The sequence below is a fragment of the Meleagris gallopavo genome, chromosome 5 (assembly GCF_000146605.3).
Source record: "Meleagris gallopavo isolate NT-WF06-2002-E0010 breed Aviagen turkey brand Nicholas breeding stock chromosome 5, Turkey_5.1, whole genome shotgun sequence".
Classification (NCBI taxonomy): domain Eukaryota; kingdom Metazoa; phylum Chordata; class Aves; order Galliformes; family Phasianidae; genus Meleagris; species Meleagris gallopavo.
The window spans coordinates 20,907,442-20,925,189 of NC_015015.2; the positions used below are offsets into that span (position 1 = coordinate 20,907,442).

General features: G+C 46.4%; 1 protein-coding gene across 1 annotated transcript in view; it reads left to right on the forward strand.

Moving 5' to 3' along the window:
* Nucleotides 1-1,340: 1,340 nt before the first annotated feature.
* Nucleotides 1,341-17,748, forward strand: part of TYRO3 (TYRO3 protein tyrosine kinase) — a 36,630-nt gene continuing 20,222 nt past the window's right edge. Inside the window, exons 1-6 of the mRNA XM_003206482.4 lie at nt 1,341-1,550; nt 3,775-3,875; nt 7,813-7,983; nt 10,630-10,716; nt 14,767-14,882; nt 17,359-17,536. Coding sequence (XP_003206530.2) covers nt 1,369-1,550; nt 3,775-3,875; nt 7,813-7,983; nt 10,630-10,716; nt 14,767-14,882; nt 17,359-17,536 — 835 coding nt within the window. The 5' untranslated portion in view covers nt 1,341-1,368. The remainder of the gene's footprint in view (nt 1,551-3,774; nt 3,876-7,812; nt 7,984-10,629; nt 10,717-14,766; nt 14,883-17,358; nt 17,537-17,748) is intronic.

Genomic DNA, 17,748 nt, shown 5'->3' on the forward strand with positions numbered 1-17,748 from the left:
AGCAGCTGTTAGCAGCTGGTGGGACTCCATGGGAGAACATCCTGCTGCCAGCATTCAGGGCTGCTTGGGGTACTGGGCTGCACAGTTTCCTTGCTTCGGCAGGAGGTGTGGAGCTGGGGTGGAGTGGCACGCAGTGCACCTCTGTGTTTGGTCACCTTTGGATATGATGGAGTTGTAGAGCAGCGGGGCTGTCGGCTCAGCAGTGCTCTGTAGGGCAGCGAGGCGTCCTGCAAGCAGCTGACAGCCAGTGCCTGTAATGTGTGGTGATACATGGCTGCACTAGAGCAGGGGAGTGGTGGGGTGGTGTTGTTGGGGTTTGTTTTTGTTGTTTTTCCTGAAGGATGCGGAAGCTGCTCTCAGGACATAATACTGAGTTGGGCTAGACCTGTTCTGGTCTGTCGGTCATATGCCACTGCATAGGAAATGGCCACTCTCCCTAACAAAACCAGCTTCACGTTTATTTTCCACATTCCACCTTTCCCACGGTCTCCTTTGATCCTCTGGTTCCTCTTTTATTTGCCGTCTTTCTTAAACGTGCTCCTCCAGCTGGCTTCCGTGCTCTCTCATGGTAACACATTCCATAGATGCACTCTGCTCGAGGGAAGCACTCCCCACCCACCCACCCACACACATTGCTCTGGGCCAGATGCCGATTGCTTCTGCTGCAGCGTGGCAGTGAGCAGCTCCACTGGCGCTGGTCCTGCTGCTTTAGGGTTGCAGCTCCATGACCTGAGCACAGCACAGTCCTTTGGCTGGGCCCAGAGACTAGGGAAGCTGCTGGGGCACACGTCGCCTGTATCGAGTGGCAAATCCCTGCTCAGCAGTGAGGTGTGCTGCAAAACAGGCTTTGCTTTCACAGGTCTTGTAAGTGGCAGGGAGGCTTCCTGTAACACGGAGGAACTGTGTACGCTGAATAACATGGCGTAATTGAGTCTTTCTTGTGTCCCAGCTCTTTTCAAATGTGTACAATGGAGCAAACAGGATGCTTCCTTAGCAGCACAGGAGCTCTGTAGCTAAAATGAAAGCCAGAGGAGAAAGAGGGAGTGTGGTACTGCAATGAGAACATGCTCAATGTAGCTGGACCACAGGCATGGCTAAACTTTGGCCCTTTGGGCTGGTTCTGCCCAGTAGCATTACCTGGTGCTGAGCAAGCAGAGCTGGGAGCAGCCCCACATGCAGACTGAGCACCACCTCTATCCGCTATAGCAATCTTGGTGCCTTTGGCTGTTGCCAAGCAGAGGCAAGACTGGTGCTCTATTTGCAGAGCATTCTGGTAGGGTACGTAATTAGCGCCAACCTGGAGTAATTTGCTGTACTCCAACCCCCTTTTTTCTGGGGGTGGGGAGGAGTAGTATTTTTCTTTTAGGTATGAAGTTTACAGGATCTCCAATCAAATTAAAGGTGTCCCAGGGTCAACCCGTCAAACTAAATTGCAGCCTGGAGGGAATGGAAGATCCCGAGATGTTGTGGATCAAGGACGGAGCAGTGGTGCAAAGCGTAGACCAGGTGTACATTCCAGTAGATGAAGATCACTGGATCGGCTTCCTCAGGTACACCAGATGCGGAGAATGAGGAATATCACGGAAACTGTTGGAGTGTTCTGCTGTCAGCTATAGCTGTGTGACTGCAGTGACCTCGGTAGGCAGGGTCCTTCGGTCTGCAGTTCAGTGTATGGCAAAAGCATAACTGAGAGCAGAACTGAAGCCACTGAGGGCTGAGACGATGCACTGGAACCCTACTGGTTTCCTGACTGTTGTGCTTACAGGGGCTTTGCTAACACATGTACTGCTCGAGACATGACTTTGAGGTGAAAGGCTCTTGCCTTGTTTTTTCATCTTGCTCTGCTGTGCAGCTGGAAGACTAATGCCTGACTTGCAGGTTCTCTCTCTTGTACTATTTTCTTTCTCTCTCTCGAGCTGTCAGTCTGCCTGAGGGATGATCCTTGCTCATTGAAAGGGAGATTCCCAGGACTCCATCTGCTTTCTCTCTTTGAGGAAGGGTGTTTGGCATCTGAACCTTCCCCAAGTTATTTTGCAGAGATTTTTCTAATATGTTTACTCCACACGAGTACTCCATAGGCCTGCCCTGCTCAGAGGCTCAAGAACTACCTTCTGCAGAGCAGCTTTCTGCGAGCTTAATGCAGCAGAAGGTGGGTGTTGGTGAGTTCTGGAAGTGAGTTAAACAGGATCCAAGCCTCTCCTCTGGCTCTTTTTTTGTACATAAAGGGAGTTTGTACAAGCAAGCATACCATGACTCTGAGGGCTCAAAACTGTTAACTGCATTTCTGTGGCTCAGAATAAATCTTCTGAGCTGAGCCTTCTTTTAGGTCTTCTTTTAGTCCTTTTAGGACTCTTGGTGTGGTATTGCATGGAGTCTCCAGTTCCAGCCACTAAAAATTTTGTGACTTACCTGTAATAAATGTTCTGATAGGAAAAAAAACCTCTATGCCTCGTGAAACTGTTGCATAACGTTATGTTATGGAAACAGTTTGTCTTGAATCTATACCATTTACTTCCTCCCGTTCTGCTTTGCCTCTGTCAATCTGATCTCTTCTCACATCTTGCTTTTTTCCACTGCAGCCCCAGGACTAAGTTAGGGTGCTAAATCCAGATGTCTGTATGTTTCTCTCCTTTTTCTTTTCTGCTCCTGAACTGATCACTTCTCCCATGCACTGTGTGACTCTCTGCAATCGCTGTGTTTCAGAACATGTGGCTGGATGGGCAGGACTGCTGCTTCCAGGGGAAGGTACAACTCTGAAAATTAGGCTGTAATGGGACCACTGTGTGTATTTCACCAAACACTCTCCCTTTTCAGTCTTCTGTCCTGAGACATCTTTCCCTGTCCCCTAGAAGGACTGCTAATGTTAGGAAAGTGGGTCTCATATCTGCTGAGGATCCCTGCACGACAGTAGGCACATGGCTGCTCATCCCGATGAGGCAGTAGACGTTGCTATAATGATGGGCACACAGAGTCACACTGGTGCCTTTGGTAGCTGTAGTAGCTTTGGGACCAAATTCTGCTTTACTCACTACGCTATCTCCATGTTAGAAGCAGCTGAGATGCTGAACATATCCAGTGGTGGATGGAGGAGCAGAATTTCTCCTATGAACTTCTCAGTCGCCACAAGTGCTTTCCCCTGTTTAGGTGCATCCTTTCAGAAGGAGAGTTGATGCTGAGCAAGGAACAGTGTAGAAAGGTTTGTAGGGTGAGGTCAGGGTGTGGAGTAAGCCAGTGTAACCTCTTCGAAGCATAAACTGAGAGCTGCAAGTTGTTTTGCAGTGTGAAATGCTTTAAAATAAGAATAACACTGAGCACAGTGAAGTGACCTATTTATTCCCACAGGAAGCTGTCCAGGCACCTAAGTGAGGAAGAACAGTTGGGCTCGTTGGAGGCGTGTGATTTGGAGTTTCCCACTAGTTCAGGCACTGTGGGCTGAGCTGTCGCTCTCAATGAGTAGATAGTCACGACTCAGGATCAAGGAGAGGACCGACCCCTTACAATTCTCTAAGGACACAAATTACAGGTTTTCTGCAAGGATATTTCAGGGAGAGGGTGTCTGCTCTACTGAGGATCCTTCCATCCATTCTAGGCAGGAGCCTCCTTTCTCCACTGGTTTCCATGTGCTTTGTGCTGGCTATTGCCCTCCTCCCCAGAGCTGGCTGCATTTCTGTGGCTGCTGTCTGTGCATCTAGTTTGCCAAATTCTAAAGGGTCCTTTGGGGCAAAACATGCTTTATCCACATAAAATATCGATATGGCTTTTGACTTTTTTCAGCCTGAAATCCGTCGAGAGGACAGATTCTGGGAAGTACTGGTGCCAGGTTGAGAACGGGGGGAAGAAGGAAGAATCACAACAAGTGTGGCTCATAGTGGAAGGTAAGGAGGAGTAGTAGTGCTGGTTTCCTTTCAGATTGACCCATCAATATACTTCAGGTGGAAGCGATGAGAGTGGGTTGCTCCAGTGACAGGCTTCTTTGTTCTGAACCATTGCTGATAACTGCAGTGCGGTTGCTCCACAGCAGGACTAAGAAATGATAAGGTAGTAGCTTTGGGGAAAGGATCTGTCAGTTTATTAGCCTTCTGATTTTATTTTGGCACATTTCCTTCCAGTCCCTCAGTCCACTGTTGCTTTGGTCTTCAAGTAGTTTGTAGAATAAGCTGAAAGGGATCTATGGGGATCATCTGCTCCAGCCTTCTTCTCAAAGCAGGGCTTCAGCTGGTTCTGTGTCGGCCAAACAAATCTTTGAGGGCACAGTACAGCTTTAACCCAGTTCTGAGAGCTTCAGGTGAAGCACTGTACATTCAGCGCTTCATAGATACACCTTGATGTGGCACCGTTTGCCGAGTCTTATCTGACAAAATATAACTTGTGGGTAGTTGTCCAAAAGTTACCTGAAGCAGAGTGGTTTGGCGGCTTCTTATTGCCTGTATTTCATTTCTCTTAAGCCTTGTTAGGTCCTTGGAAACTGGTAGTAATAGGATGGTGCAATATTTGGTGAGGCAGTTGATGGGAACAATGTATTTGCATAGAGAACTGGATTCTTGGGTGTAATTAGTAACATTTTGGGCCAGCGGTTAATCAGTGCTTTTAAAGAGGGGGCATAGGTTGGGTGCCACCAAAGATGGTGTCTTTTGGGTGGCATTTTACAGTAAAGGTCTCGCTCATTTAGAGCTGTGGAGACATTTGTAGCAGTTCTCATGAGAAGAGTAGTGTTGTCCTGCAGTTGTCTACACGAGTTCCAGGGGTTTGTCCATCTAAAATTTTAGGCACAGCTCCATCTGAGAAACATTATTAATAGCTTAAAATTTGCTTTTGTATGGGGTTTCTATTTCTCTTCCAATTGCCATGGCCCACTTCAGAGGTGGCTGCATTTGCATGGTGGGTGCATTAGGAGTGATTGGGTAGCTCAGCGTGCTGAGCAGTCTGAAAAACAAAGGAGCCCTTCTGGATAATACAGACAGAAAAGAACAAAGTCACAAAAACCAGCTGCAGCTAGAGAAGGGGGAGTGCTGCAAATGAAGGCCAAAGCTTACAGCAGAAGCATGAGCTAAAAATGCATCTAGTCATTTTTATGAGAAAAGCAAGTATGACAGAAACTAGTTAAACTTGAACGGAGTGTGTAGTCATGTGAACTGGAAGGTAGTGGAAAAAGATAAAAAATTAACAAGAAGTGATAAAGGGTGGATTTAAATATAATAAACTGAAACTAGTTGCTGGTAGCGTAAGAAAATGCTAGGGAATGCAAATGCCTGTCAGTCCCACCTTCACTGTTATCTCTGAATGTATTTCTTCCTTGGGCATACCAGCTTTATCTAGAAGTGATTTGCTGTTTTAATAGTGACTGAGAGGGAATCTTTTCTGGTCACATACACAGCCCTCTGTAGGCGTTGATGCCCTTCACTATGCTGTACAGTGCAAGCGTATACTGTTGGGGATCTAACTTACAGTGAGCTATGTAATATCTGTGGGTGGAGGTTCAGTTAGTCTTTATCAGACAGAAGTTGGTATTTGAACTGTGTCTATAATACAATGCAAATGTTTGATTGTATGAAACACTCCTCAGAATTTACAAAAACAAAATGACTGAGAATGTTTCTGGTGTAGAAACTAGATTCTGGCTTTACTAAGAAGGTGATAGTGTTTGATGCCTGAAGAGGTGATCCAAGAGGCATGCTGCACAGTGCGACCATCTGAAAATAAGGATTATCTTTCTTACAGAACTTTCCCTCTGAAATTACACCCCTGACCATGGGGCTGTCCCTGGGGCTGCTGACCCCCATTATGCCTATGGAGTCAGCACCCCAGCCTGACCCACACAGACAAATTCACCTTAATACTGTCTAAAATCTGAGCTGTAGAAGATTATCCCTGTAGGGTGGATGCTGGAATAAAGAATACACAGGCTCATTTTCTGATTTTGCCAGTGCTTTCCTGGCTGTTGGCTGCTAGCTGCCTCCATGGTGCGTCTGTGAGATGTGGGTGCTGGCACTCACCTCCCGCTGGGAACTGGGAGGCTCAACATGCCGCAGACAGCGAGGTGTCCAGGTAATGTATTTACAGGGGCAGTGCAAGTTCCTGAGCCAGATGAGTCAGCTGCACTCCCTGAACTATGAGAGTTTTTAATTGTGGTCGTGGCTGATCTGGTTAGTTGCTACCAAAGTGAGAAAACCTGCTGAGCGGGACAGGATCCTCCCAAAAGGTTACCTTGGGTGCCATGGCAAAGGAACAAGCAGGCAGGGATCCAGCTCACAGGTAGAAGGGACACCAGTATTTTCCCCTCTGGCCTCTCTCAGAAAAGGAGGACAAAGCAGGCAGAGGTTTCACAGGTGGTATCTGAAAAGTTCGTTCTCTTCTATTCTTTATGTATAAACAAGTAAAACATGTAAGCACAAATGAGCGATGAATCGTGGCAATGGCTATACACGTCCTGAGCACTGGTCTTTGTGTAGATTGGCACTGTCATTCCTGAGGTGACCTATTTTTAGACCTATTTAAGATGATTCATTTACATCACTTGGAAGGAACGAGTGGCAAGGAAGAGAGGAAGACACGGAGAAACTGCCACATGAAGGACACAAATGGTGACCAGGCTGTCAGTAAAAGATGGAGGACTCCGCTTTTAGTTGTAGAGCAGAGGGAATGTCAAGGTGTTAGGCTCCTAAATCTATCTCAGCACTTACTAATTGCTTGCTTTTGGATGTGCTCAGCATCTGCTGTGCCAGCTGGAGCCATGCGGACCTGTCACCTCTGACTGAGGGCAGGCAGTGTGACCTAAGCATGTGAGGGACCAGTATCATTCATTACTCTTTCTGTTAGCAGTTTCCCAAACACTTTCTCTGTCTGGGGGTACCTCATTTCTCATTTCAGTGTAGACACTGTCATTAGCTGCTGTGCTTGAGTTTAAATGGCGCTCAGCACTTCTCTGGGCCTTCAGCTCCTCCACCGGTCACCAGAAGTGGGTGTCACTTGTTACTTAGTACTGGTAGCTGCTGAAACTGCATGACCGGTTTGAAACACTAAAACCACCAGAGGCTTGGCACTGCCTGTAAGAGGAAGCACATTTCTGAATGCACTGCATTGCACTCAGCTATTACCAGTTGAGAGAAGTCCTGAGGTAGCCTCACTGCAGCTCCCTAAGGGAGCTGATCCAAGGCCTGTTGCACCAAGCTGGAAACAGATACTTACTGAGCTAGTTATGTTTATGTTAGCTCTGCAACAAATCATTCCTAATTTCAGGGCAGCATGATTCTCTCAGTGTTGAGCATGCTGGTCAGCACCTCCATTCAATTTGGCTGTGCAGAATGATGTGAGTAATCCCTGCATCTCATCAGAGGAGTTCTTTCCTCATTCACATGTTACAGCCACTATTTCAGTGTGTTTGGAAAGTTCCGTTTTTAATGTGTGGCAAGAAGTATCTGCAGCTGGGTTGAAAGTCTTAAAAATGGTGTCAGGCATGGCTATGGATACGGACTGTTGCTTCTTAGAGCTCCAATATCTCCAACTGAAAAAATTAGCAAATAGTACTGTTAAAAGCTACTTTATAGGGAAGTTTAGAAGGAGGCTTGGTGAAAGAGAGGTTTTCAAAGGCATTTTGGGGAGGAAGCATTCTTTTCTCACCGACTTATAGTAGGAATAAATGGCCATTCACATCCTGAGGTGTTCTAGCGTATCTTGTGAAGGGCTTGGGCAGGGTCAGATTAGGCACAGGGGCAGGGTAGATGGATGTCCAGTGTTGGGCACTGGTATTAGTGGTAAAAAACAGAGTTGGAAGAAGCCTCTCAAGTTGCTATCACTTGTCTGTTGCTTTTCTAGGTGTGCCCTACTTTACTGTGGAACCTGAGGATGTGTCCGTGTCCCCTAATGCCCCATTTCATATGGCCTGTGCTGCTGTTGGTCCCCCTGAACCAGTGACAATTGTCTGGTGGATGGGAGACTCTAGAGTGGGGCTTCCAGACATCTCCCCCTCCATCTTAAACGTGTCAGGTAAGGCTGCTGCCAGTACAGAGGGTCACTGAGCATCAAAAGTGTGGAAAGAGAGAGGAGAGCTCTCTTCCATATATGCCTAAGTGACACAGAGTCGCCAAACAGTTTGGGAATGTTCTTTGACTGCATACGAGGGTTGAGAGATCGTGAACACAACATATGAAGCCAGATCATCTTGGAGGATGATGGCTGTATTTTCTGCTGGTGCACAGACTCCTCAGAACTTGGGTGGAGCTGGCACTGTGATGAAGATGCTACTGGAGACGTGATGCATTGGGTGCCTCTTCTGTTGTTCCACTTACGCGGAGTGTGTTGATGGCTTTATTAAATGACTCTGTTGGTGATGTTTGGCTTAAAAACCTAAAAGCATTCACATGTAACAGACACCACCTCCTCTTTCCACATATAGCCATGTCATGCACTGCTTTCTCCTCTCCCCCTCACTCTAGTCTTGCACCTATGCTGGTTATTGTTGTCATTAAAACCTGACCTCCTCATGTAGTTTGGCACTTTTAGGCTGTTTGTATTGGTGCTGATATGGGCTGGTTGACAATCTCAGAGACCAGGGTTTGCTCCAGAGCTGGTGGTAGTGTGTGGTGGAAACACTGCCTTCCCACCAGGAGCCAGTAGTATTTTGGGCTCTTCTTAGCCTGCTTTCAGGATAGGGCGGTGCATAACTACCAGTAGCTATTCTTGTCATTAACCTCCTACAGGTAACTTAATTCTAGTTACTTGTCCAACAGCTTTGTGATGCGTCTCTGTGCTGCTATTATTGTTGGCAACCCCGAGCCAAGCTTGAACTAACTAGGTTTTATGTTTCAGATTCATCTCTGGGGCCTCTTCCGTGGTGTTAATACAGTTAATACCAAGGGGGATTTTGTTTGTATAAATCTCTGTCCATCCTTCAAGCTATCCAATCCAATTAAGCATTCCCTTTAAACCTAATTTGTATGTAAATCAGAACTTGGTTTGTGATTTGCGATGGTTTTATCATCAGCTCCCTCTTGTAAGTAGTCACTGGATGCTGTTCCAAGTTGGAAATGAAAACTGCTTCCGTATGATATAATCTGCTGGTTGAAAAGAAAACTGAAAAGGCTGATAATTGAAAGGGGAAAAATGGTTAAAAAAAGTGTCCTTTCTTCTACTGACCTCATCTTTTGGTGCCTCACTAAACTTTTGACGTTGCAGGGCAGTGGTGGAGCTGAAAGGCCAGGTGCTGGCATTTTATCTCTTTTATTTAATCAGAAGGAAAAAGGCAACATTGATAGCTTTCTCAGCTGGAAACTCACTTCTGAATTACTTAGAATTTTAACTGTATGGGACTAATTGGGATTTTCCTTGGGGGGGATCTTCTCTTCGCTGAGGCGTGTCAAAAGATGGTTGGTCATGCATTGTAAACTAATGAAAATGTCAAATGATGGAGAAAACAATGATTAAGTAGTGTCCAGAAAGCAAATCTTTAAAAGATTTGTCAAGCAGTTTGTTAAAAGGCCTGTTGAGTTTGGGAAGGGGTGCTGGCAGTGGTGTTGGAGAGCAAAGAGGTATGGGTTTGTGGTGCTCTTCACATTTTCCTGTATTTGATCCTGTCTTTGGGAAGTACCTTACATGTCAGGTGCTTCTCTGCTCTGCTGCGTGCTGGCAACCCTTTCCTCTGGCTGACCGGGGTGACTGAAAGGATCTAAAATGTATTGGTCTTTTATTTTGTGGCAGTCCCTCCTCTCTTCTACTATATCTTCTTTGCAATGCTGTCAGTCTCAGGCTCTTAGAAGATGTATCACAGGGCAAAAACAGATATTGTGCAAGCTGCACCATGTGGTTCTGAGAGACCTTTCCCCTCCTGAACTGCATGCCCGTAGTGTGCCAGCACTTAACCTTCCTCAGATAGAGCCCTAGAAAGCAGCTGAGGGCCAAACAGAGTGAAAAAAAAAAAATGCTGGTTGGTCATGATTCTCTAGGCAGCTTTGCATATGTGTCCTAATCATGCTCGATTAACAATACCCATACACATCTTGGAGCAGTTGGATATCAGTATGATGCCATGCTCAGGCCCTGTGGGATGGATAGGTGCTCACAGAAGAGAGGGTGCATAGCCATCCCATTTATTGAGTCACCCCTGCAAAGTGCCTCCATACTGATGCAGCAGTGTTTTGCTTTCATTTCCTTAAATGTCTTCCAAAGTTGGATGCAAGGCGAGGGGCAGGTGGGCATCAGCTGGAAGCCCACACATCTGGCTGGAAGCCTGCCTGGTGGTGGCTGTTGTGGAGGAGCTCAGGTGTCAAGCTGAGAGCTAGAGTGCTGATGAGACACATGGTTCAGCATGGTCCTCGCTCCAAGAGAGCAGTGTGTGAGAAAGGGACATCTTCTGATCAAGTGCTGTGATCTGCTGTTCTGCCAGGTTCGTCCTTCTTTTGCACTGCTTTCTGAAGCTTCGAGGGAGGCTCTTCTATGCTGCCAGGCTCTCTCCATTAAAAAATGTGGTTATCACATTAATTACATTGAAATCCATGTGCTTTTGATTGGCACCCAGCTCAGCTCTCCAGCTGCTTTACAGCATGAACTAGATATCACACCATTGAAATTCTGCTGAAGGTTGGAGCTGGATTATATAGCTGTTTGTTTTCTTTCCTTTTCTTGGCTGATTTCCAGGTATTAATCAAAGCACAGTGTTCTCCTGCGAAGCTCACAACGTAAAGGGATTGTCTTCTTCTCGGACAGCCACGGTTCAGATTAAAGGTGAGAGGATGGGGGTGGGAGGCGGGTTTGCACTGTGGGGAGTGGAGGAAGGGCTCCTTAATGTGAGAGGCTGCCTCGGAGCTGCCAGCAAGCTGCTGGCTGCAGCTCTCAGAAGCCGAAAGGATGCTTTGTGCTCTGCTGGCAGATCCTACTTGCTGCCTGGGCCCTGTCCCAGGCTGTTGAAAATAAAGCACATCTGATTCAGGAATAGAAATGGGATGTCAAATAGCACTTTCTGCTTGAAAAGAAGGGGGTCAGAGCCATCAGCTTGTTTGTGAGAGATGTAGCTGGATATCATCTAAACCATCTCTGGAGAAACCTTTACTGCCTGGAGATAGATAGGTATTCTTAGTGCTAAAGAGGCCATTACTTCTGCTTGTTTCAGTTGGCATCGCATTAGATGCTGAAAAGAGACATGGAAGGCAATCACCAGTGGCCAATAAAGCCTACTCATCCACACTGATTTTATGGATCTTACTTTTATGTTCCTCACCCTTCAGAAACTAATTCAGAACAATTCCTAGCCCTTCCATGGGCAGCTGCCATTCAGAGCCCCCAGGCTGATGGCAAATCTCCTTGCATCCAAGTGGCTGAAACAGGAATAAGCGGAGCAGTCAGCTCTTCCCCTCCTCTTCATGTTGGGATGCTTCTGCATTTGAATTTTTTGTCACGCTTTAATGCATGTTCAATCACTTGATTATCAGTTCCAGGAGACATGTCACAAAAATCATTTGTTCCAAGAAACAGCTTATTGCTCAGCCTGTGTAACAGCAACCACTTATGTCTATATCAGATTCACAATTGTAGCAGAGAGTGTACATTGAGATATAGCTCAAAATCCAGCTGTAGATCTGCCATTCCTACAGTGTATTTTTCTTCAGGACAAACATTGTGGTTACTGCTATGCCAAGATTGCAGTGTGCTGCACTAGGAAGATTTACAACTTAATTTAAAAACCTTTGGAGTTGTTGCCTTAGAGGCTTGTCTACGCAGGGGAATTAGTTATTGTGGAATATATCTTCTATGGATATTTTTATCCTGGGATAGAGTTTAGTTCACAGAGCTATTAAGCTTTAAAAGTCGCCTAATGCCATAATTGGAGATAACATTTGGCATAAACAAGCATTTCTCTTTCTCTTTTTATCTCTCTCTTTTTTTTTTTTTAAATGTTAACACATGTTTAACCATAGATAAGATGATGGGATAAAGCAAAAAAGTGCTCTAAATGCTTCAAGGTTAACCATAACATGATGAACCAACATCACTTATTTGTGATGGACTTACACCTTCATATACCTGTGTGCGCACTTCAGAGCTGAGTAAAGTGAGTTTCAGTGGTATGGCAGATGATATGCCAGAATGTGACATCTTCTGAAGAGGCAAAAAGAGGTTTTAAATGTCAATTCCAGATCTGTAGTTGTATAGTTCTAAATATAATGCGTCAAAGATCTATCTAAAAGAGAAGTTATAAACCTAGGGAAGGGGTGATTGAGGTGCTTCTAAAGAGCAACAGTTGGAAGATCTGGAACAAACCCTGTCAAAATTCAAGCAGAGCTTCCTAACAAGAGCATCAGCAGGGAAAAGAACTGGCCCAGATAATGTTCATTTAGTCCTTGATTCTATAAACAAGTGGACTTGAAAGATACTACTCCTGGGAACAGTTGTCTGTACGTGTATGGTCAAGGCCTTCCTCTCTTGCACAGATCCGTCTGCTAATGAGGACTCTGAAATCTTTCTACAATTTATTAAACCATTTGTTTCTTCTGTGTTTCCAGTGGCAAATATTTTTGCTAGGGCATTGACAAACTGCTAACATTTCTTCCTCTTTGCTACTGTTGTTCATTATCTATTCTCGGTAGTGCCCACAATGTGCTCGTCTACTCCAAGCAGAAAATTACTGTTATTGTAGCCCACAGTCCACAGCAGTGCACAAAGCCCCATTGTTTCAGACACTCTGCAGGGGAAGTTAACTCACATAATCTTAACACTTAAGCTGCTGTTTCGCTGCCTTTGCTCTCATGTGTGCAGCTAAGACTTCTAGGGTCATATCATGCATTTCATGGTATGACCACAGCCTCTCCTTTTTGTTCAGCGTGTGATGGGGAAGTGCATCTGTACCTCATGGATGCCGTAGAATTAGGGGAAGGTAGCTGACCCTCTTCAGCTTCACAGTGTAGGTGTGTTTACAGCTCATTATTGACACTGCTAATATAGTTCATGTCTCCTTCAGGCCCACAGTCCAGGATTGAAAATAACACTGCGAACCCAAAAGCTATCATAGAATGATTAAGGTTGGAAGAGACCTCTAGGATCATTCAGTCCAACCATCAGCCCACCATGCCCACTAACCATGTCCCTTAGTGCCACATCCACACATTTCTTGAACACCTCCAGGGATGATGACTCCATCACCTCCCTAGGAAGCCCATTCTGGTGCCTTATTGCTTCTTCTGAGAAGAAATGTTTCCTAATATCCAACCTGAACCTCCCCTAGCACAGCTTAAGGCTGTTGCCTCATCCTATTGCTGTTATGTGGGGGGAAGGGCTGACTGCCACCTTGCTACAACCTCCTTTCACGCAGTTGTAGATAGTGATATGTTCTCCCCTGAGCCTCTGTATTTGCAAAAGAACTCAAGGGCAGTGTTTCAGTGATACCTAAGCAAGCAAAAAGACAGCCTTTTTTCTCCTTCTGAACCTGAATACCAAGATCAAAAGGGAAAGAAAGCAAGACACTGGGAAATCATAAGTTAACTCCCAGAGAATCCATTGCCCATCCCAGCCCTGTGCTCTGCCCTACAACACGTGTGCACGCACACACACGTGCGCTGTTCCATCCGGGTGGCAGCCCCCTCCCTCCTGGTCACAAGTTACAGGACAGCGAAGGCTTTATAGGGTTAATCTGTGGCACCATCTGTTCCCTGCCTCATCCTCTCCCCCAGATCTGCTGTCCTGTGTGGTGGCCCCATGGTGTTGCTGGTAGCAGAACGGTGAGATGAGGAGCTCTCTGCCAGAGCGGGGGTTACAGATGGAATACTCTTGCTTTGTGATTCTCCACTGCCTCTTTTCACTGAACGTAGCCCAGGAGAGGTGGAAAATATGGTCTTTAGGTTGAAGTTTGTCCTGAAGACCTTAGATTTTTGAAAAAGAACTTCTGAGAGTACAATCTGTTGAGATGCAATAGAAAAAAAAATTTCAGTGTGGCAACTTATGATTTTGAGAGGAACATAAGGTCAGGGAGAGATTGGTGTCTCTGAAACTGTTTGTTTTTCAGGAGTGAGGTGTCTAAATTAAAGCAGAGGCTCAGGAGTGAAAAAGAGTTGGGAGGAATGTGTCAGGAGGAGAGCCTGGAGGTCCTTGTGATGACGGAAGTATTTGGTCAGAGCGAGTGCAGAAGCGATGCTGCAGTGCTGCTCTGTGATGTAGGAAGCACAAACGCCTGATTAAATGCCTGTCTGGGAATCCTGATTTCTGTTTCTGGCTCTGCCATTAATTTGTAGTGTGGCATTAGCCACGTAATAGCACTCTGCCTCAGATTGCCTCTATAAAACAGAGAGTGCCTTAGAGTTTATTAACCCCAGAGCGGAAGGAGCAGGGTTCCACCCAGGCTGTTCCAGGTGCTGCTGCAGCCCAGCTTTGGGGAACGGGAGTATGGTTGTACAGTGCACCCCTCCAGCTGGTACTGGCAGAGCTGCTCTGGGGCTAGACTGAACTGGAAGAGGGATTTTAAAGCCCTGATTTCTTGACAGTACAGGCCTACAGACTGGGCTGGGTCACATTTTGCAGTGGAAGGGGCAGAGAAGGGGACTGAATAATGCAGGTGAGGGCATCACACTTGTGTGCTGCACTTGTAAAGAATGAATATGGATAGCTTGTTCAGTGTTGAGGTAATCGTTTCATTCACCACAGTCAGGAACACTCTAAAGATGTGATATTGTACCGTTTTTGTCTGCAATTTCATTGCATAATTTCTAGCCTCAAGGCTCTGTGCATTTCCATGTGAATACCTGCTCAAATCTGTAGATGCTGAAAAGTCTCTTTTTTCCTTTCCAGCCATGCCTCTGCAGCCCCTCAACGTGACCGTGAGCCAGGTCACCAGCAGCAATGCCAGTGTGGTATGGGTGCCAGGGTTTGATGGCCGTGCTCCCCTCCATTCTTGCACTCTTCAGGTACAAGTTGTCCCGTTGGCAGCTCTGGTTGTCCCCTCTATGACAACAGTACGTTCTGGGTTTTCTATGTGAAGAGTGAGACTCACCACAGCCACCTGCCTGAGGAGTTTGCAGGGCGTAGGGTGGTACAGGAGAAGTGGGGATGATGGTAGAAGGTGACAAGTTGGGCTTTTTTAGACAAAGTCAAGCATGTTTGCATGTTTTCATAGAATCATAGAGTGGTTTAGAGTAATTTTAAGCCCTGCCTCTAAATCTTATTTGGCTTTCTGCTGTTAAAGACCAGTTCTACCAAAGCATCAGGGGTGATGGTTTCCTTGAGCTCCAGCTTGTGCTCGGCATTCAAGATCTCTGAAAAACGGGATCCTGTCTTTAAATTCCTGGAAACAATGGTAGGAGTCCAACTTCAGGCAGAGTTAGTTTCCAGCATATGCACTTACTGTAAGATTAGATCAAACAGCAGCCAAGCGTCTAGGAGAAACAGCAGTTCTTGGAGCAAACAGCGCAGCTCCCTGTGGGCTCATCTGTGGGTGTGGATGGGGAGCCCCTTTGCATTCCCCACCTGATTACAGCACTAGTAGGAGCTGCAGGGGAATGTCTGTGGGATGTTGCCAACTATGCAGAGGAGGAAGGATTACAAGCACAAGGTATGCTGGAAGCAGCCTCGCTAATTTCCTTGCAGAGCTCTTTTATTTGGGAGGTGGGAAGGAAACCAGAGGTTTCATACTCTGATGTTTATTCCCTTTTGCAAGTAAAAGAAACCATCATCCTGATTTGGCTGCCTGGCAGAGGGAATGCCTGAATATAGCTGGCCCTGGTCTGTGTTTTTTGTTGCTGCTTCTGTTCTTGTTCAGAGCTGAAAATGGCTTTCTTCCTCCTGCACAAAGCCGAGTTGGAGCAGCCCATTCTCTCTAAGTTGCATGCTCATTGGCTTCAGCAATTCTAATCACTCTGAGGTTTGTTCCTCTTGCACTTTTGGCAGGGAGTGAGGGAACAAGGACATGAGGAAAAGAGGCCAAACATTGCGCCTCGGGTTCTGCCTGCTCAGCAGTCTGTCACCCTCCTCTGTGCCTTGCAAACTTTTCCTGTTCTGAGGACGAAGTTGCTGCATCTGGATCGGGGAGCAGGTTAACCTGCCTGGCAGTCATCTTGGCCAGCAGAAAGCTGCCTTTCCTCTCATGGGCTTTGACAGCAGGAATGCCACAGTTTTTCTTCCCTCCTGCTCCCAGGGCTCTGGTTTTGTGAGAGCCAGTGACCCACATTCCCATGTGAGAATGCGCAGGCTCCTGGCTCACAGTGAGGGAGCGATTGTCCTCTGCTGGAGCCATGCGGGAGGAGGAGGGGCACTCGGCCCTGTGCTCTGGCACTGCGGCCTAGCAGCGGGTGTCCCACAAGCCCCCTGCTAGGGTGGGCAGATCGCTTCCGCCAGGGATGGGGCAGGAAGTCACCGTGTTCATGCACTGTTAGCGGGGAATAAAGGGGGCAGGTGTGAGACCCCTGCTCTTCAGAGTAATGGACAGAGATGCACCATCAGCATGAGGGGTTTTGCACAAAGGTCTGATTGTTTTTTCCCTGCTTTGGAGGACACTGATAATGACAACAATATGCTTTTTTATTAAGGAAAATTGAGAACCTTCTTTTTCTCAGACAGATAAATCAGTGGGCCAAAAGTTCATGTGGGAATGAGCAGGGATGAAGATTGCTATAGTCTTAAAGAATGCAGAGTCCCACAGGCGTCTCACTTTTGTCATACAGCTTGCCTTTACTCCTAGCTCTGCTACTTCGTATGCGCTTGAGAAGAGGGAAGCTGAGCCTGGGCGCTAGGCAGAGATCTCTGCTATTGTCAGTACAAAGCAAGTGGGAACATTGAAGCTGCCTGTGCATTAAAAGCACGCAGTGCTGTCAGATTGGAATTAAAATCCCTGTTGCGTAGGAGTTGAGATCTTGAGGGAGAAGGCGGGGAAGAGGAGAGTTGCAGGAGTGATAAAAAGTTTATTTTCAATTTGGTTTGAAACAGTTCAGCTGAATCAAGCCATTGGTGTCTGCCAAGCCTCTAATCTGCTGCCAGACAGAAAGACCGTGTGCTTCTGAAAAAGAAGCTGAGTTAGGGGTGGTGTGAGGCTACAGGGAATGGGAAGTTGATCTGACCGTGCTCATTGCCCAAACTTAGACAAGCCTCAAAAGCAAGTAGCACTCCAAGCAACAGGCACACTCCATTTTCTTTAGGGGAAATGATAATCAAGTGTAGAATTTTTAACATAGGTAAGGACGTGTTTTTAAGTATGTAGAACCAAATTTTCAACTGGTGGAAAGTCACTGTGTTGCCAAAGACAAGGGTGTGATGTCATTTAAGCAAATAAAGCATTGCTCATGGTTCTTATTTGACAACTCCCTTTCCACACAGCTGATACCTTATCTATACCCCTATGGACCTGTTTTTCACATAGTAAAACACTGCTCTGTTTCATGCTTGGCACAGGTTGCTGAGTCCCCAGATGGCCAGGAGGTCTCCACCGAAGTTGCCCCAGTGCCCCCCTTTGCCTACAGTGTGCAGGGCCTGAAGCACTCCACCAACTACAGCGTTCGCGTGCAGTGCAGCAATGAGATGGGCAGCTCCCCTTTCACAGAGAGGGTTTACTTCCAGACACTGGAGCTTGGTAAGCAAATAGCAGTGAGTTTGCAAGGTGGTTCTAAAGCTGAAAAAGAGACGGGAATAAAATTCTTTGGACTTCTTTCTTGTTCCTAAGCACAAGAGAGGTTATGCTGTCAGATTGCTTGTCTGCTCTGAGGATCTCCTAATAAAATGTTAGTACATAATCCAATGTGGGTAACAGCTATGATGCATGAGAAACAAACTGATCCTGCCACA